Here is a 21,364-nt window from a genome sequence, read left to right on the forward strand (position 1 = left end):
TAAATACAACAATAAAAAATAATATAATGAATTGTTTGACAAATATAGAAAAATTATTTTTTTTTTAAATGTAATTTACGTTTTAACATCTAGTCAAATATAACAATAAAAAAAGGGATAGTTAAAGGGATAGTTCACCCTAAAATGAAAAATCTGTCATAATTTACTCACCCTCAAACCTGTATAAATTTCTTTGTACTGCTGAACGCAAGGACGATATTTTAAAGAAAGTTTGTAACCAGGCCGCTTTGGGCCACCATTGACTTCCATAGTAGGAAAAAAATACTATGGAAGTCAATGGTGGCCCAATGTAGCCTGGTTACAAACTTTCTTCAAAATATCTTATACCGGTTTGGAACAACCTGAGGGTGAGTAAATGATGACAAATTTTCATTTTTGTGTGAACTATCCCTTTAATGTAAAACCTGACAGCATGAAGGCCGTGTTCATTGTTTGTCTCTTCCTCGCTCAAAGAAAATTATGAGTGTTTGTCTCTTTTCACATTCCTTCCTGTGTTTGCTTTCACATATATGTGTGTGTGTGTGTTTATGGGATATTCTCAAAAGCAGGAAATGACTTCATATTAAACTTGCCTGACAATAACACAACAACCCACGTACACCTGGGCACACCTTTAATTTTACTAATCCGGATACACCCACACAGTCAAACCACATAGTCAAACTTTATTGCATAAGCAAGTATGTGTCCAGACATCTACAACCAAAAGTGTGTCATATGAGGAACAACAGATCCATAATACACCGCCGTGATGGAAATGAAACAACATGAAAGCACAAAACTCACTTATCATTTCCTATACATTTTGCCAGCTACCGACCACAACACATGTTATTATTAGGTCTCTAATTTGTACGATCCTGTTCATTTTAATCAGATGACGCCATATGACCCGTCGATAAACTACACGGCTGCGTTTTCTCTCAGAGCAGATGGGAAATGACACAAGGAGGGGGAAACGGGGGCTCTAAACGGGGTTGAAGTCGAAAAGGAAAAAGGAGTGAAAATAAAGGGAAGGAAAACTTCCTGAGCGTCACAGGCTGCTCCAGTGACGCCTTCTCATTGTTCCTCAAGTGTTTAAAACAGAAAAAGACACAGACTTGAACTTGTCTGTGAACTAACCCTGAAAGCTGCTGATATGTTTATAGTTTCACATATGTGAACTTGCTGTCGGATATGAATTCCTGTTGCAAAATTAACCCATGTGACAGACATGACATGTGACCATGTTTGTCTACAAGCATGACAGCATGGTTTAATTCAGAACCATACACGGCCATATGCTCAATGTATTCCTGTCAAATATCTCTTCATTTTGTCACAGAATGTTCCAGCAAGTCTTCACGTCCACACATCCCCTCATTTACCCCCTCGTACAATCATCAACACCGACAATTCACTGAGAAACAAGCCGGACACGGCCACAGGCCTAAAAATAAACCCCAACGGCTCCCTAAGGATTTCACTGAGTCATCTGCATTATACAAGCTCTCAGTGTCCGTTTATAAGCTCTTAAAAGTAAATGAACTTTCCAACTTTCCAGAAACAAGTTAAAAGTCTGAATTCGATTCTGTTTTTCGCAGAATAATTCACTTGAAACTTTCGCTGTGAAAATGATCTCGGCAGACAGAATGTTCCTTTCATTTTTCCGGAGCTCTGTGGTTGCAGAAATGGAATTTTCAACCCCTGAAACAGTTCGAAATAGGTCATCCTAACTCCACAGCACTGGAAAACAATCACAAAACACAAAACAAAGAATTCAAGGGCTTTCCCAAAACATCTGAATGTGATTCCTCGACACTCCTTTTTGGTCTAGTATACACTTATTTTAAGCAAAGAAGACCTGAGAAGTCAGGTCCATGTTTATTCACAAGGTAAGTATTATCTAAGAGCACATCCGGTAATTTAGTATGGCTGCCGGTGATAAGGGCGTGTATTTTTCCTGTGTCACGTTGTCTATTCAGATCACTGGAGGATAATGCTCTCCTGACCCCAGCGCTACAGTCTGCTCCACGTATCACTTTCTCCCTGTCTCTTTCTTTTATGATCCGCGTCTTTGTGTTTTGTCTTTACAAATACAAATGCACTTCCACTCTCTCTCTCTACCGCAAAAGAGCGGAGTATATCAATCGCTCGCTGTCTACAATTCCTACTTTGTCTGTACAGAGCCAAAGAATATGAAAAGAATCCATTATTCAGTTTGGTTACATTTTAGTTCAATGGTCCACTTTAGACGCTAACTAACTGACTAACTAACTTTGCAACTACATGTCAACTAACTTTCATTAGAGTATTAGTAGACAGAATGCCTGTTGGGACCATAAAAAGTAAAGTGTTAGCAGATGTTAAGCAGACAGTATGCTAATGCTCTACTGACTGCTAGCTGACATGAAGTTGCAAAGTTACTTATAGTTAGTAGAATATCTAAAGTGGACCATCAAAATAAAGCGTTAACTTTAGTTGTCTTCAACTGGATGTCGTAGGCTACTTAATTTAGTTTTCCCTATAGTTTTAACCATTTTAAGGTTTACTTTTACCAAGTAATTATTGCAGTCATTATCAAATTATTATTATTATTATTATTTACATTATTATTTTAACATTCATTTTATTGCAATAGCTCAAAAAAAAAAAAAAAAAAAAAATATATATATATATATATATATATATATATATATATATATTTACCATTAAAAAAAAAAATTGTAAAGTCAAATAAAAAACCTTTTCAATATTTATTGTATACATATAAACATGTGACGAGTAAAGAAAACAGTAAACATCAAGGTAAATATGTGAGCAGGGTGTGAAATGTATTACAAGTAATTCGAGTTACGTTATCAGATTACTTTTTTCAAGTAACTAGTAAAGTAATGATTACTTTTAAATTTACAGCAAAATATCTGAGTTACTTTTTCAAATAAGTAACACAAGTTACTTTGTTTTCCCATTTGTTGACACATGTTGAGAGGAATCGGGAGTAAGTGCAGAGGCGTTACGCTGTCTAAACATGATTGTTATTCTAGACTAGAGACTACATTTACTCATTTACTTCTTCTCCTGTATCCTATTCTTCTGTATTCCAGAATGGCAGTTTGAGCTGTTTGAGCTGCTCCCTCAATACAGATGTGAATTTGCATTTCCTTCAGCCTGAGGTTTATACATTTCACTTTTGGAGTGAAAGGGCCCTTACATTTGCCAAAAATAGAACTTTTTTGTTGTTATAAAAACAAACAAACAGCCCAGCACAGCTGAGAAAAAGTAACGCAAATGTAATGTAACGCATTACTTTCAATAAAAAGTAACTAATGCAATTAGTTACTTTTTTAGGGAGTAACAAAATATTGTAATGCATTACTTTTAAAAGTAACTTTCCCCAGCATGGGAAATTATACAAATGTTTTAATTGTGTGTATTTGGGATATATACTGTAAAATGCTAGTTATCAAGTTAGTTTTAGCAAGACAAAGGATCCATTATGTTGTAATTTCAACCACAGATTCAATGGTGATTTGAGATGTGATGAAAATTATGAGAAAGTTCTCTGAGGCATCCTACTTTATAAGATATTGTTAATGAGCAATTTAATTAAAATAATGAAAATGTAGTAAAATAAATAAAGTGAAAATGTGTTTTATTCTTAAAGGTCACAGCGCCACAAGTGCCCACATTTGAAGAATCACCCAACCTACAAACCTATCTTTTTGTGGAACCCCTAAAAAAGTGCTGCTGTTATAAATACTATTTATTATTTTTAATGCAATGACATCCATACATTACCAGGTTTAGCTTAAGCATACAATTTAATAGAGTCACTAGTGATGAGAATAGCTATTCATTCAGCAAAGACTGAGTAATATTTCTTCAGATATGCGAGGAATCTTTAGCAGTTCCAGATGTCGAATATCAGCCTGTGATATAGCTTTCAGCAGGACTCAAGGATGGCTTGTCAGAGTTTTAATTTAGTAGACATGATTAAATGTTTTCAAATCTGAGTCTAAAGCCTCAGAAAAGCTACATAATGGACTTAAGTTACCTCAGAAAGTATGCCTACTATTCACAACATGTGATTTAGACAATTTGATGTAATTTCACTCAGAAATTGCTAGTAATTTTCACAAACAGTTGCAAGTAACACATTGAATTAAACATTAAATTTTGAAGTACAAAAACTCAAATAGTATTTTCTTGTAAAATGTTTCAATAATCTTCCAGTAAGTGTACAGTACACACACATACACATACACAATGATTTCGAAATGTCAGTGAACAATTTGGAAGTTCTGTCCTTTCTAAACTAATTAACTTAAAGTATTGGCCCATTATGCACTGTGTGTAAGACTGAAACAGGTGGTGTGTTTAAAGTGTGTTTGTTTGTGTGTATGCAGTAGTAGTGTGTCTGAATCATAGTCAACAGACTCATAAAAACTGCTAAAGCCCATCTCATTGGCCTTGACCCCTGTGAACCCTCCCTCCCCCTTTTCTTTCTCCCTCTGTTCTCTCTCCCTTGTGTGTGTGTGTGTGTGTGTGTGTGTGTGTGTGTGTGTTTGTGTGATAGTGAATGTCTGCACTCCCTGAGGCCTCAAGAATAAGACCAGGTCTCTAATGAGACATGGGTCACTATGCCCAGTCAACCTCAAGTTACACACACACACACACACAGTAGGCCTAAAGAAATAGAAGACACTTGGGTAGCCGGTTGGGGGGGTTGGGGGGTGAAAATGATAGTAAAGGAGAGGCGTGGAAGGTGAGAGGTAAATGAGAGATACACTTACAAACAGTGTTGGGGAAAGTTACTTTTAAAAGTAATGCATTATAATATAGTGTTACTCCCTAAAAAAGTAACTAATTGCGTTACTTAGTTACTTTTTATGCGTTACTTTACTTTTTTTACTGGGCTTGCTGGTTTGTTTTTTAATAATGACAAAAAAAAAATCTATTTTTGGCAAATGTCAAGGCCATTTCACACCAAAAGTGTAATAAATAAGCCTTATTTACGCCCATACAGTAGAGGGTGCAGCTCAAACAAACCTTTTAGCCGTGCTGCTAATCTAAAGTGATTTTTGCATGGTTGAATTGGATCATTGAAGGTCAGCAGCAAAGACATTGATTAATAAAGTAAAATTAAATAAATAAAGTATATATTTAAAAATATTTTTAAATATTACAGGTTTGCGTAAAATTCTGAGATTGCATTTCACTGTTTTATTCATTTTGAGGAATACTGAATGTGTTTGTGCAAGTGAGATGAGTAAATTCATGTTCACATTTAGTCTAGAACTACAATAACCATCATGTTCACACAGCGCACAATGCCTCTACACTTTCTCTATTTCTCTCAACATGGAGACAGGAGAGCTGTCAGTCAATAAATGTGAAAACAAAGTTACTTGCATTACTTATTTGAAAAAAGTAACTTGAAAAAGTAAATTGAAAAAGTAATGCATTACTAGTTACCTGAAAATGTAATCTGATTACATAACTCAAGTTACTTAAAAAAACTGAGGCAGTACCTTTACAGGCATGGTATCAGTGGAAAGATAAAGTTGCCATGATAAAAGAACAAAAAACATGGTACGTTGATGTATGCCATGGTACTACTTGATTATCATATTCCTTTATAATGGAATTGATACTAATGTATATCTTTTGAGTGATTTATAATCAAGTTATTAATCCTTCTAAATATTAATGATTTGAATGACTTCTTCAAGCGTATGTTAAAGGATTAGTTCACTTTTAAATAAACTTTTCCTGATAATTTACTTACCCCCATGTCATCCAAAATGTCCATGTCTTTCTTTCTTCAGTCGAAAAGAAATTAAAGTTTTTGATGAAAACACTCCAGGATTTTTCTCCATATAGTGGACTTCAATGGGCACCACACAGTTGAGGGTCATTATTAGTTTTACTGCAGCTTCAAATTGTTCAACACGATCCCAGATGAGAAATAAGGGTCTTATCTAGTGAAACCATCGCTCTATAGACCAATTTGGTGTTTGCAAACAGTGATGACGTTTTTATGGGCGGAGCCTACTTGGTTGCAGAAAATGACAGTTGAGCAGTAGCAGTCTATGGAAGCCACGAAATAAAAGAATAAAAAAAAAAAGTTAATTTCGAGTTTATATTATCTCACAGTTGTGACTTTTATTTCTCGCAAACCTGAGTTTATATCTCACATATCTTACAAAGAAAAACAGAATTGTGAGATATACTCGTTATCCTGTCTTTTCTGAATTGCAATTTATCCCGCAATTCTGACTTTTTTCCCCTCAGAATTGTGAAATAAACTCACAATTGCGAGTTATAATGGCCGAACTGGGAGTAATAAACACGCAAATGCAATAAAAAAAGTCAGAAATGTGAAATAAAAATTGTATAGACTGTTTAAAAGTATACAGTATATAAAAGTATACAGTATGTGAATACAGTATGTGCATACAAAGCATACAGTATGTGAATATTATGTAGACTTACTGTTTACATCAAATTCCTGCTTTAATAGTAGACTAATCCTTGCAGGTGTCATCAGTCCAGTCTGCGAAACGTCTCCGTTTAGCTTCAAAGGACGTTTTCAACCATGGTTTTCTTTAAAAATGAAGATTATATTTTTTTGCATTCCGATTCCAACATCCAGAGGCACAACAAAACGTTTTTCTCTTATTCTGTGGATTTTGCAAATTTTCCTCCAATTGCTACCGCTATTTTTCTGCAACCACTATGCGCGCGCAGCTGCAAGTGACGTAATTGTGACGTCTGGTCCAAAGAGGTCTATTAGAATTCCAGCAGTGTAGACACTGCTAAGCGTATTACTGCCCTCCACAGGCCAAAGTTTGAACTAATTGTTATATACTATTGAACTAGCTTATTGCATATAAAAATTAGTTCAAACTTTGGCCTGTGGAGGGCAGTAATATGCTTAGCAGTGTCTACACTGCTGGAATTCTAATAGAGGAGAAGAAGAAGAGAGCTAGTTCAAGATGAGCATTTCTGGTTAAAACTTATATAATTTTCAATTTTTGTTAGAAAATGAGTGATGGTTTCACTAGATAATACCCTTATTTCTCATCTGGGATCGTGTTGAACAATTTGAAGCTGCAGTGAAACTAATTATGACCTTCAACTGTTTGGTGCCCATTGAAGTCTACTATAAGGAGAAAAATCCTGGAATGTTTTCATCAAAAACTTTAATTTCTTTTCGACTGAAGAAAGAAAGACATGGACATCTTGGATGACATGGAGGTGAGTAAATTATCAGGAAAAGTTTATTTAAAAGTGAACTAATCCTATAAAGCATTTATTTTTCTTTCCATCTTCAATCACTAGAGAATAATAATGAATATTATCTGAACCTTTCACTGAGGGAAATAGACAACTTATCTGTATGTTTTGGGAAAGTTCTTGATTAGAGCAAGAGCTTGACCAACTTCAACCTTGAAGAAGCTGTGTATCTGTGTGTGTGTGTGGCTTTTTTACAGATTGGTATTGGTGAGGTGAACAACGGGCACCCTGCCTGGGGAGATGGAATGACTCGTTTTCCCTGACAAACTGGAGCCTATAAATGCAGTTCTGTGACCTTGGCCGGTCACTTGGTGCTTAAACCATGGTCTTGGTGTCATCTGGATAATCAATGTAGATATGCTTTTGCCTATCAGTCCATATGTAGAGATTTTCTAAGTTTATCTATTTCTTAACCAATCAGAATCATTCAATCTGAAGTAATGATGTAGCTGAGGGACCTTAGTGTAAAATATAACTGCTGGGGAAATGTGAATATGTAGGGTCTATGAACTTCTTCTGAGTGTTGAAGCTGACTTCTGCAGATGAAACAATATTATCTCATGACCAATTTGTATGTATTTTATGAGGTGGCTAACTCGTACGACCTCACTTGTATGAATTCATATGATTTGTCTAAACCCCAAATGACGTGTAGGTTTAGGCCGGGGCAGGTTATTTGAACGAATTCTGCAACTCGTAAAATATGTACGATTTAGCAAAAAACATTCTAATTTGTACGAGCGAGGTTGCACAAATTTGTACGAATTAGCCACCTCATAAAATATGTATGAATTGCTGTGAGATCGGGATATCTGGCCCTTGGGTCTTTAACTGTAAAATCCCCCACTGTATTTACATGGTGACCCAAAGTTCTTCAAAGAATACTATGTTATTAACATGGTAAATATCCAAAAACAGAGTATTATAGTCCAAAAACATGGTACTTTTATATATACAATGATGAAGAATAGTTTCCATTTTCTTTTACTATAGTGTTTATATGGCACTCCAAAGTACTTTAAAGAATACCATGGTATTACCATAATACAGTGGCAAGAAAAAGTATGTGAACCACTTGCAGAATCTGTGAAAATGTGAATAATTTTAATAAAATAAGAGGGATCATAGAAAATGCATGTTATTTTTTGTTTAGTACTGTCCTGAGTAAGATATGTTACATAAAAGATGTTTGCATTTAGTTCACGAGACAAAACAATAGCTGAATTTATTAAAATAACCCCATTCAAAAGTTTGTGAACCATTGATTCTCAATACTGTGTGTGGTTACCTGATGATCCATGACTGTTTTTATGTTTTGTGATGGTTGTTCATGAGTCTCTTGTTTGTCCTGAGCAGTTAAACTGAGCTCTGTTCTTCAGAAAATCCTCCAGCTCCTGCAGATTCATCAGTTTTCAAGCATTTTTGCATATTTGAGGGACTCAAACTCAACATTCACTGATGCTCCAGAAGGAAACACAATGCATTAAGAGCAGAGGGGTGAAAACTTTTTAATTCAACTATCAAGGTAAATTGTACTTAATTTTTCTGCCGGGAAACATGCAAGTATCTTCTGTTGGTTCCGAAGGGCAGTACTAAATAAAAAACAATGATATTTAAACAAAATAAGAAAAATTGTGACATCTTCATCCTGTTCAAAAGTTTTCTGACTCCTACTCTTAATGCATTTTCTTTCCTTCTGGAGCATCAGTGAATGTTTGAACCTTTTTTAATAGTTGTGTTTGAGTCCCTCAGTTGTCCTCCGTATGAAAACACAGATCTCAAAATCTTACAGTCACTGCTGGAAAGGGTTCAAATATGCAAAAATGCTTGAAAACTGATGAATCTGCAGGAGGTGGAGGATTTTTCTGAAGAACAGAGCTCAGTTTAACTGCTCAGGACAAACAAGAGACTCATGAACAGCCATCACAAAACATAAAAACAGTCGTGGATCATCAGGTAACCACACACAGTATTGAGAATCAATGGTTCACATACTTATGAATGGGGTTATTTTAATAAATTCAGCTATTGTTTTGTCTCGTGAACTAAATGCAAACATCTTTTATGTAAAATATCTTACTCAGGACAGTACTAAATAAAAAATAACATGCATTTTGTATGATCCCTCTTTTATTAAAAATATTCACATTTTCACAGATTCTGCAAGTGGTTCACATACTTTTTCTTGCCACTGTACATGTCTAAAAAAACATGCTACTGTATAGTGTTGGTTAGTTAGGCAGAACAGGTGGGTGGGTTTACGGTGAGTAACAGGAAAAGAGAAAACAGAATGATGTCAAGAATTGGGGTGGAGGGCCCCAAACAAGAGAAGTAAACAGCAGGAGAGAGGATGTTTATGTGTTAGTGACATCACCGGGTTGGCTATTGATTTGGGCATGAATTACATGTAGGGGTGGAGACTCACTTTCAACTCACAAACATAGAAATGTGGCCTGATCAGTCACCTGACACTGATGACACACCAACACACAGCGCTTAAAAATTAAACTCTCTTTCACTATCACAAACACAGGAAGAGTCTTAAAGGGATAGTTCACCCAAAAAGGAGAATTGTGTCATCATTTACTAAGCTATGATATAAAGAAAGTCACACAGATTTAGAAGAACATGAGGGTGAGCAAATGATGAGAGAATTGTAAATTGTTAAAATAAGCTGATTTCAAATGCTCACATTCCACAGATGCAAATATTCTGTTAAAGAGAGAGAGAGAGAGAGAGAGAGAGAGATCAGCACTGACTTAGTGAAATAGACAGAGAAAATAAAGGGAGGAAAAATAAAAGAGTGGCACACACAAGAATAAAGAAAAACAGACGGGGGACTAAATGCCAATGTAAAGAGAGAACAGGCCTGACGAGTTAAAGAAAGAGGGGAAAAATGAACGTAATAAATGAGGGAAGGACAGACGGAGACAGTGAGCAAATAAAGATGAAAAAAGCTCTGACAGATACATAGAGGAAAAGAAAACGAGACAGAGAGAGACAGTTGATTCAGACTGTTGTCTAATCCGGTCTAAGGCAGTTGGCCCTTGGCTTCTTACCAGGCGTAAATGTAAAGTAATTCAAAGCATGCGACTTGATGTCGGCAGGGGGGAATGTGTGTGTGTGTGTGTGTGTGTGTGTGCTGTAGTCAAACACGAAGAGTATGCATCTGTCCGTCCAGAAACGCACTAATTCACTCAAACCAACAAGGTCCCTTGTAAGACTACTCATCAACATAGGTTATGAAATTATTTACACTGTAGATGTGCACATGCCGACTCTAATCTGATTGCTATAGTTACCATCCGAATAAGAGAGTCTGTGTTCCACCTCTGTGCCTGAAGCTTAACCCTCAGAAGTACTGATGCCCATCTAATGTGGCGCATCCTCCTCGTAGATTTGTATCAATATATTTTTGTTGAAGCAAAAATTGTAACAAGGGGGAACTAAAATGGTTAGTTATGACTGAAAATTTGATTGGATGATGCAAATTTGATGCTGTTGTGACTGCACATTCTACTGTATATTATGGCTACATACTGTATCTATATCACAAATATGAATCTAATTAAAATTAGATAAGGTCACATATCAACCCAAAATCCAAAAGGGAAAAAAAAGATTGCATGACTGAGAATATTTTCTAGAGATTCTCAATAATGTATATGTAATACAGAAATGTATTAATGTATACGGCAACATGACACAAAACAGTGTTTTTTAAATGTATTTCAGTTATGTAAAAAGATATTATATACATATAAAAGTATGTGTATATTATGGCATGCTGTTCAGGAAATTATTTATAATATGCAGTTTGAGTATGTGGAATGGAAATCGGAATATATGGAATGGAAAAAAAACTTGAATATATAGAATGAAAGTCTGAATATATGGAATGAATGAAACTTTAATATATGGAATAAATGTCTGATTATATGGATGAAAGTTTGAATAAATGGAATGGAACTTTCATTACATTTAGTCAAGATTCATTCCACAAATTCAAACTTGCATTCCATATATTCACACATTCATTCCATATATTTCAAGTTTCATTCCATATATTAACTTTCATTCCATATATTCATACTTTCATTCTATATATTCATACTTTCATTCCATATATTCAGACTTTCATTATATATATTCATACTTTCATTCCATATATTCACTTTCATTCCATATATTCATACTTTCATTCCACATATTCAGACTTTCATTATATATATTCATACTTTCATTCCATATATTCACTTTCATTCCATATATTCATACTTTCATTCCAGATATTCAGACTTTCATTATATATATTCATACTTTCATTCCATATATTCACTTTCATTCCATATATTCATACTTTCATTCTATATATTCATACTTTCATTCCATATATTCAAGTTTCATTATATATATTCCATATATTCATACTTTAATTTAATATATTCACTTTCATTCCATATATTCAGACTTTCATTCCGTATATTCAAGTTTCATCCCATTTTTAGACTTTAATTTCATATATAATATATTCAAGGTTCATTCCATATACTCAAACTTCCTATTATAAATATAACAATTTCCTAAATGGTTTTCAGCATAATTTTATAATTTATGTTTTTGTGTTATTCAAATTTATTAGAAACATATTTTATGATAAATTGTATTATATGCTAATTTTCTAATAATTCTGAAATTATATATATTTTTTAGTATAGCTGTATATTTATTTGAATATATATATTTGAATAAAGACATACAGAAGAACAACAACTAGTGTTTTCGGGCTTTTGGACATCCCTGCATGTTACTCCAAAGCACACATATCTTTGCATTAAAAACCAAAGCAATGTCATAGTACTTTTTTTGTAAGATTAATCCCAAAAAAGAAACGCAACCCGGAGCCTGCTCAGACTACATTTAGTTCTAGCAAAGCTATTTGATGTTGATTTTAGGTTCCATTATTTCATTGTTCCGAGTTCTCACATTTTCGCAACGTTCATTATGATGGAGTATAGGATTCATAAAGACATTCCTCCGGGTTACATTTCAGCATGAAGTCTGCTGCAGACAATATTCCACATCTTCAGCAATGAACTCATGGAAGAGTGCACAGAAGGGATGAAATGGAAAAGCCAGCAATGAAGAGACGTTGGTGGGGGGTGGGGGGAATCTAGATATCATGAAAGTAACAGTAAACACTTCCTGCATTGCTCCCTGCAGAAACAGAGCAACTGCACTAGATTTTACAGTATTTTATTTATTTATTTATTTTTTACTGTAGTAGAAATCTGTACTATAGCCTTTTACTGTACTGTACACTGTAAAAAATGACCGTGATTTTAACAGTAAAAGACTGTAAAAATGCTGCGGTGAAAAACTGTTGATTGGTTTACAGAAAGTTTCCGTACTATATACGGTGAATAACTGTAATAGATCTAACGGTACATTTAATGTCATTTTACGGTAAAATACCGTTAAATTCACAGTTTTTGGACGTGAAAAATAACAATTCATTGTAAAATTTACAGTGAAAAACCGTATATTGACATTCCCACAATTCCCTGCGTGACACTTCACATTTGATATATTTTCGCTGAAATAACTCTGTTTCTTCTTAGTTTTTCTCATTTTTTTCTAATCAGTTATGTACATTAGGGTTTTATGTTACATCTAATGTTGTTAAATTAATGTTTATTGCATTTTTAAAATTTCATGCATGTTACCATGATGGTGTTTAGTGTGTGTGTGAATGACACTGTGTGCACCTTCTATATATTAGTATTGTCCTCCTCAGCTTGTGGAAAAGCTGCTTGTGATGAACTTTGATTCATCATGTGATTCTCATCACCACTGTGTTTGGTGACTGTCAGTGTATTATAAAGATACAAAACAGATATTAGTACTTCATTAGGTTGGTAAATTAACATTATACCAGTTAATGAAATACGTTATTTTACCGTAAATTTAACAGATTTAAAATGTAAAATTCACATGTAACTCCGTAAGTATGTTTACGGTTAGATGTCATTTTTACAGTATTGTTCTGGTAACCACAGCTGCCGGTATTTTTCCGTAGAAACAACGGGATTTTTTTTACAGTGTAGAGTGCAGTTAAAATCATACTATATGTAACAAAACACCATTGTGCATAAATTATATATAAAAAAATGATATATACATGTTTAAATAATACATTAAAGTTCCCCCTGTAGTCAATAATTGTATCCCTTAAAACTTATCTTTGATCACCATAATGACATATTTAAACATTTTATCCTTGAAAAAAAGATTTCTTCATGCCTTAAAAGAGCTTGAATGTAACTACACCCTTGCCTCATTTAGTATACACAATTCTATGAATATGCAAATTAGCCCCGCCTCCACTTACTCACACCAGTTCAGAGATCCACTAGTTGACGATCACACGTTGATGTGATTGGTTAATTAACATAAATAAATAAATATATAAAATAATAATAATAAAAAAAGTAGAAGTAACATGATTAAATAGGGGTGGAATTACTATTCTTTACACTAAGGTAACTAAATAAAATTGATTAAGTTCAACCTAATGTGTTTGTTTAAATTTAGATTAAATCAATTGATTGCAACCACTTACGTAAAAAAAAAAAAAAAATGAGTAAATTCAACGAATCATTTTTTTCAGTGTACGGTATAAGGTAGTTTGTGACGTCAGAAACACCAGCAATTTCAAACCTTGTTTTTGTCTTTGGTTCACTGCAGTTTTAAGGATTGAATACTCAGCAATGGTGTGTTGACTTATGAATTTGCACATCGTTTGTCTTAAAGCATATTAAAAACACCACATAGACATATGAACAACATTAAAAACTTGATTTTCACCACAGGGGGACCTTAAACATGATGCATCCTAAGGGACTTTTGGAAAAAGTTGTAAACTTGGATTAGGGAACAATATAATATAATATAATATAATATAATATAATATAATATAATATAATATAATATAATATAATATAATATAATATAATATAATATAATATAATATAATATAATATAATATAGTTTAAAAATATATATTTATTTTACAGTAAAACCACATTTACACCTATTACATCTTATATAAATTTTTAACCAGGGTAACCAATAAACATTGTCTACACTGTAAAAAATCAAAAGTTGAGAAAACTTAAAAGTTTAAGGCAACAAACTTCAGCAGATTTTTGAGTTTTCTCAACTTTTTGTTGTATAAACTGAATACAAGAAGTTGAGAAAACTCAAAAATCTGCTGAAGCTTGTTGCCTTAAACTTTTAAGTTTTCTCAACTTTTGATTTTTTACAGTGTACAGCATTTTATATGATTTTTTTCCGTCAATACTTGTATAACGTTTCCCTGAGTGCATCTAACAAACAACTGCATCAGAATCCCTGATCACTTCCCTACAAAAACAAAATGATCAAACAGAGAGAAAGAGTGAGTTCGTGCTTGTATCCAGGCAACAAAGGAAGTAAACGGCAAAACAAGGCAGTGAGCAACAATTCAGACCTTTTTCAAAAGGTCTGCCCTCATGAGCTTCACATGACTCCACTTTACCCTGCTCCTCTTTTTGTCTCTCACTTTCTTTCACTACACAAAGCCACGTACTTGAGCGTTATCTAGTTATCTCTCGCTTGAAATTGCTGTACAGTTATACAGTTAGCTGTGACCTTTCTGGCTCGGTGCATTGCTCCCTCGCTCTCGCTCTCTCTTTCTTCATCTCTCTCTTTTTTTCCCTCTCTCTCCTTCTTCTCTCCGGCACACAGGCTCCCTGTGTGTTCTGGACTGAATGGCATGCAAATGGAGTGGGTGTTTGGGAGGCCTTTCATCCGGCCCTGAGAGAGTGAGTAAGAGAGAGAAGAGAAAAGAAAAAAGGAAAAGAGACAGTCATCTTTTATCCGTTTGAGTGAGAACAGTTGTCCCAGCAGTTAGTCGGTGAGAAAAAGCAGGGTGGAGGTTGCCCTGTAGAGTTTGACATCTGGCGGACATGCTGTGTTCATTCGAGTCACAGGCTCATTTGCCCCTGTGAACAGCAGGGACAAAGCGGCCCACTCACACAACACTGTGAATACAGTAAAACCTTCATTTAATGAACAAAGGCCGACGAGGACGCTCTAAAAAGCCTACATGCTACAGTATGTGCGACCTCAGGCCAGGCTTAAAGGGATAAATCCGGCTCTTTAAAACTGAGCCGCTAGTTTTGTAATTATTGACTTGTGCCATGCGGTGGATGTGTTTGCGGTTTAGCAAACTAGAACCTTTTGAAAGTGCCTGAGGCCTTGAGTAAATTATTCCCCCGTCGTGTCTTGTGACTTGATCCATATCTGATTTGGGCCCCTCAAAGCACAAAGGAAAAGGACATTTTTTCATGCAGTTCCCTCTACTGGGAGGACATAAACTTCATAGGAGCCATCGGTTTGACTGATAATGCATTTGAAATTGAAGTGTGAAGACTCTAGGAGATTGGTGATGTTGTTGGAATTACATGGGACTGGTGACTAAGATGTTTGTGTAAAGTAGTCATCGCCTCACACAAACCCTGTGTTATCCGGAGACCTGGATTGTTTAGGTTAAGACTTTGAGTGGGAGTGTGAAGCTCCAGGGAAGTGTGTATGTTTGGTGAGCGTCAGAGGCCCAGGCTGGAGATGTCGGCACTGGCTGAGGTCTGTGACATCTGGAATGGCATCCTTCCTTAATGTAAACATCATTGTGTCAAGCAATACCTGGGGCCAGTTGCATAAACATAGCCGTTATGATAAGACAGAGTTCTAGTATGACCCACTTGCAGTTAGTCAGTCTTACTTTTTAGTATCAAAATAGGCCAAACTTAGTTTTTATGTAACTGACTTTAAAAAGTTTGATGACTAACTTGTAAGACTAGTCTTAGTGATTTATGAAACTGGCCCCTGCTTCAAAACACTGATCTAAAGAGAGTCAAATATCAAGTGTAAAATGCTGCATAAAATGAATGCAGTTTACATAAACAAAAAAATGTAATTAATTTATAAGAATTTTATGAATCAGAACTGACTTTTTATATTTGAACCCACTATAAAAGGGTTCAGAAAACTTACAAGATTGCTTAAGATGATTAAAACAAATGAATCAGCTAAAACAAGTTGATTTAAAAAAAAAAAAAAAAAAAAAAAAAAGATGAAAAAAAAAAATCTTTTTTTTATTCACTCCCTCAACAACAGGTTGCTTCCTTTGAAAAAAACAAAACAAAAAAACAGGGTTCTAACAATTTTGGAAACCTGGATATATGTAAAAGTGTGATTTCTTAACCTGGAAAAGTATGTAAAATGATAAAATCTTATAGGCCTAACTTTTTTTCAAATATCCATTAAGTTATAAGATTTTATTATTTTATTTTACATTACTTTTCCAGGTCCAGAAATCACTCTTTTAAAATTACACTTCCTCATATATGAATGTACATTTTTTGTCTAGAATCCAGAATATTTGATCAGGTAGGAGAGGACGAATGGAAATGGAGGACATATCAAGTTATCTGCCGCCCTCTGCTGTTGATAATCGCTTACTGCATCGCCACACATCAAACAGGCCATGAATGGAATACTAGCGTACTGAACACCGCGCAGTAGACACTGCCATACAGTTCACTATCATTTTAAATGGCTTGAAAACCAAACAAATTATGGAACAATAAAAGTGTGGAACTTCATCTTTGTCATAGGATCTTTTCACATGCTATTCATAAAAAATATACATTTAACATTTTTAATCTGATTTTGTATTAGGCAATAGGGAGCGATTTCAGGATTTTACCACAAGGAACAATTAACTTGCTACTAATCATCCACATTTTTGTAAAATAATTATAATAATAACAACAACAATACTACTACTACTAGGCCTACTACCAACTGTTTAAATCTGATAGCAGTTCAGCTCCCATAGCATAGTGTGCATTAATGCAAGCCTATTGTTTCATGAATACTGCATAATCTTACATCATACATATTTGACGTGTCTCTTTTTAGATACCATATTCGCATACTCGGTGTCCACAGCTGAATGCTTCATACACTGATTTTATCTCAACATTTAAAATATTTCTTTTTCCTGTGATTCTGTGCTGCTTCTATGTAGATCAATGCAACTGGATAAAGGAGTAAGGAAGACATTTTTCCCACTGCCAATAAATAAATACATATTTATTCAAATGAAACTGGCACTAGCACTTTTTCTCTTTCGAAAGAACAGAATGTTTCCTTTTTTTTTCCTGACTGATGGTCTTTCAAAAGCTAATATTTATGCATCATGAACAGAACTGTACCCAAAATAATAAACCTATCAGAAAGTTTTTGTTTCTCTCTCTCTCTCACACACACACACACTACATCCCATATGTCTGATGGCTCTCTGCTCCACTAGCAACATAACAGAGTCTTTCCTGTTACTGTACTGTTAATGTACATTTAGAGCTGGGCCTACTGTATGTCATTAAAACCGCCATTATGGCATTTCCTTTCCTTGTTCCTCTACCTTCCAATTTCCTTTCATTGTTGCTCTTATTTTCCTTTCCTTTCCTCTCCATTCTCTTTCCTTTCCTTATTTCCTCTCCACTTTCATTTCCCCTTTTCTGTTCCTATTCTTCCCTTGCTCATTTCCTCTTCTTGCTCCTCTTTTTTTCCTTTCCCATTTTTTCTCCCTTCCCATTTTCTCTCATTCCTTTTGCCATTCCCATTTTCTCTTCTTTCCTTTCCCATTTGCTCTTCTCCTTAACCTCTAATTGTTCCCATTTTTCCATTTACTCGTTCCACTTTTTTCCTTTCCCTTTCAATTTCCTCTTCGTTTTTGTACTGTTTGCTCTTCTTTCCTTCCCCCTTTCTTGTTTGTCTTCTTCCCTATTTCCATTGCCTCCTGTTCCTCTTTTTTCCTTTCCCATTTTCTCCTCTCTTTCCTTTCCCATTTCCTCTTCTTTCCCTTCTCATTGGCTCGTCTCTTTTCTTTCCCTCTTATTGTTCCTCTTCTTCCATTTTCCCATTTCCTCTTGTTCCTCTTTTTTCCTTTCCCTTCCAATTTCCTCTTCCTTTCTGTCCTGTTTGCTCTTCTTTCTCCTTCCCCTCTTCTTGATCCCCATCCCATCTCCCCTTTATTCACTTTTCCCATTTCCTCTCATTCATTTTTTTTTCATTCCCATTTGCTCTTCTCTTTCCTTTCCCTTTTCTTGTTCATCTTTACTTTCCGATTTCCCCTCTTCCCTATTCCCATTTCCTCCTGTTCCTTTTTTCCTTTCCCATTTTCTCCTCTTTCCTTTCCCATTTCCTCTTCTTTACCTTCTCATTGGATTGTCTCTTTTCTTTCCCTCTTATTGTTCCTCTTCTTCCATTTTCCCATTTCCTCTTGTTCCTCTTTTTTTCCTTTCCCTTCCAATTTCCTCTTCCTGATCCCCATCCCATTTCCCCTCTATTCACTTTTCAGATTTCCTCATTCCTTTTTTTCATTCCCATTTGCTCTTCTCTTTCCTTTCCCTTTTCTTGTTCATAATCTTTACTTTCCGATTTCCCCTCTTTTCCCTATTCCCATTTCCTACTGTTCTTTTTTTTCCTTTCCCATTTTCTCCCCTTTCCTTTCTTAAATTCCTCTTCTTTTCTGTCCTGTTTGCTCTTCTCTATCCTTCCCCTCTTCTTCATCCCCATCTTCCTTTTCCCCATTTCCTCTTGCTCCTTTTTTCTTTACACATTTTCTCTTCTATTACTTCTATTTCCTCTCTCTTCACTTTCCTCTCTTGGTCTTCTTTTCTTTCCTCTCCAATTCCAATTCCTTTTCGTTTTTTGTTTAAATTCCTCTCCCTTTTCTCTTTCAAATCTCTTTTTTCCCTGTCTCCCTTCCTTACTTTTTTACTCTTTCTCATTTCCTCCCTTCCCTTTCATTCCCTTCGTAATGTACCTCAGAAACAGCACATACATAAGGTTTTGTTAATAATTTCACATATCAAAAAACACAAATCTCTTTTTATAGTCTGATGCAACAGACTATTTCATTACATATTCACAGTTTTATGATAATCTAGCATTAGCGACACACTTTCGCACAGCTCATCTTTCGCTCAGATGAAGTGATGTGTGATATCTGGGATGAGATGCAAGTGCGGCAGATATGCTTTATGTTCTGATGTGAGGTTGATTATACATCTATGTGTTATTATTCATGTATGCATATGCACCTGTCAGCACATTGTAGGTTTCCAGCAGGTGAGATGTGTTAAAATGCTTTTTCATTGGTTATCATTGATCCCATCTGGCCAATATGAGGTCACAATCCGGTACTAGATGTATAAGGAAAGATAAAACAACAGGGAAAAAAAAAAAAAAAAATCATAAATGGAAATCTCTCATCTCGGTTGATATGCGTGCGTGTTCTCTGCATTCAGATCAAACCACCAGAGGTTCCTGTCAAAATATGTTTGATGGATTTTTACTGGGTTATCTGATGAATTTACACACAGCTGTCCATCATTTGTCATTTTGAGAGACAGCAGAAGGATTCTGACCAATCAGCAGTCAGCTTGGTCACATTTAAAGGGATAGTTCACCCAAAAATTACAATTCTGTCATCTTTTTCTCACCCTATTGTTTTTCTAGTTTCTTTCTTGTGAGGAATAAAAACAAAAAACAAAAAAACAAACAAACAAACAAAAAAAACAGATTTCAAGCCTTTAAAAGGACCCTAAACCTTTTAGTTCAGTCTGTTTCTCATGTAAAGCTATCATATGGCTTTAGAATACAGCGCACAGGTTACATACGACTTTGAATTTTGATTTTTTTTAGGTGAACTGTCCCTTTAAATTTATAAACATATTTCTTACCTCAAATCACACTTTTTCATTAAGAATTAGTCCTTTTCTGCTTTCTCCTTTTATATTTCTTCCTTTAGACAAAAAATAACAATAATAATAATTATATATTTGTTAGGCTGCAAAAGTAAATGGTGTATAACAACATTTTGTTTTGGTTATCTTTGAGTACATCTCTCGGTTTACACTGGTTTTGCTATCCAACAGGCTTTAATAGTATTCAATAGTACAGATGTTTTTTTTTAATCTATTTGCAATCAGAAAGTTACTCAGAAATGCAGACAACCGTTGTGTAAAGACGCAAAATAAAAGTGTCCCACAAAAACGACGACACGTTCTTCAAAACTCTGAAGCATCGAGGCAGCCTGGTCTGTGGTCGCAAGTCAACATTTAGGCTGTTGAACATCCTCAGTTTGCCTTAACGGAAACAAATGATCGCGAAAGCATACCCACAATCTTTAGCTGCAAATTTTCATCAGACAGGCTTAATGTATAAGTCAGTTTGTTCTGATGAATTTAAGGGTACTTGATAGGAATACTGTGTGCATGTGTGTGTTTGAATTTCTGTGAATCACTGAAGCTTGTCTATTTGGTCACAACCCATCTTTAACACCCTGTTTTTATCAGTCAAGGAGAGGGAGGAGCAACTTTTTTGCTGGGCTGGGCAACCTCAAGTGCCGCCTCCTCTCTCCCTTTGTTGAACCCTCTTATCTCCGATAAGGACAGTGCTTTAGTCTTCATTTCCAAGGAAACTGTTCTTAGGTGTGGTTCGTGTCTAGCTCCTCACTGCTGCGGTTCATGGTAGAGTTGCTGGAGGGGATGGTTTTGCTGATACGGTCCAGAGTGTCCACACTGGTGGAGTGTTTAGACTGGACTTTGCCAATTTCCTCCAAAGCGCTGGCCAAAGAGTCCAGATCACCCCGTTCCTGATGCTGAGCTTCCCACAAACTCAGAATGACAGCGGATGGGCTCGTCTGGCGAGCAAAATAACCCAGGTTTCTGTATGTGGGGGGAGAAAAATGCAGGACAAACTTTTATTCACAGAACAGTCTGAATAGTAAAATCCAACACTGATTTCTCAGTCTCAAATAAGAAAACAGAAAATACTGGTAGAACCAACAATATTTTTACAGCATTTATTAATCCTAGGTTAATGTTAATTCTACATATGCTAATACATTTTTATTTACTGTTTGAGCATAAACAATATCTGCAAA

The 21,364-nt window shown here is 35.2% G+C and overlaps 1 protein-coding gene across 1 annotated transcript in view; it reads right to left on the reverse strand.

Annotated features, from left to right (window-relative positions):
• Window positions 1-20,905: 20,905 nt before the first annotated feature.
• Window positions 20,906-21,364, reverse strand: part of unc5da (unc-5 netrin receptor Da) — a 249,931-nt gene continuing 249,472 nt past the window's right edge. Inside the window, exon 17 of the mRNA XM_067375867.1 lies at window positions 20,906-21,146. Within this exon, the coding sequence (XP_067231968.1) occupies window positions 20,906-21,146 (241 nt within the window). The remainder of the gene's footprint in view (window positions 21,147-21,364) is intronic.

Source organism: Chanodichthys erythropterus, chromosome 22 (assembly GCF_024489055.1).
Source record: "Chanodichthys erythropterus isolate Z2021 chromosome 22, ASM2448905v1, whole genome shotgun sequence".
Lineage (NCBI taxonomy): Eukaryota > Metazoa > Chordata > Actinopteri > Cypriniformes > Xenocyprididae > Chanodichthys > Chanodichthys erythropterus.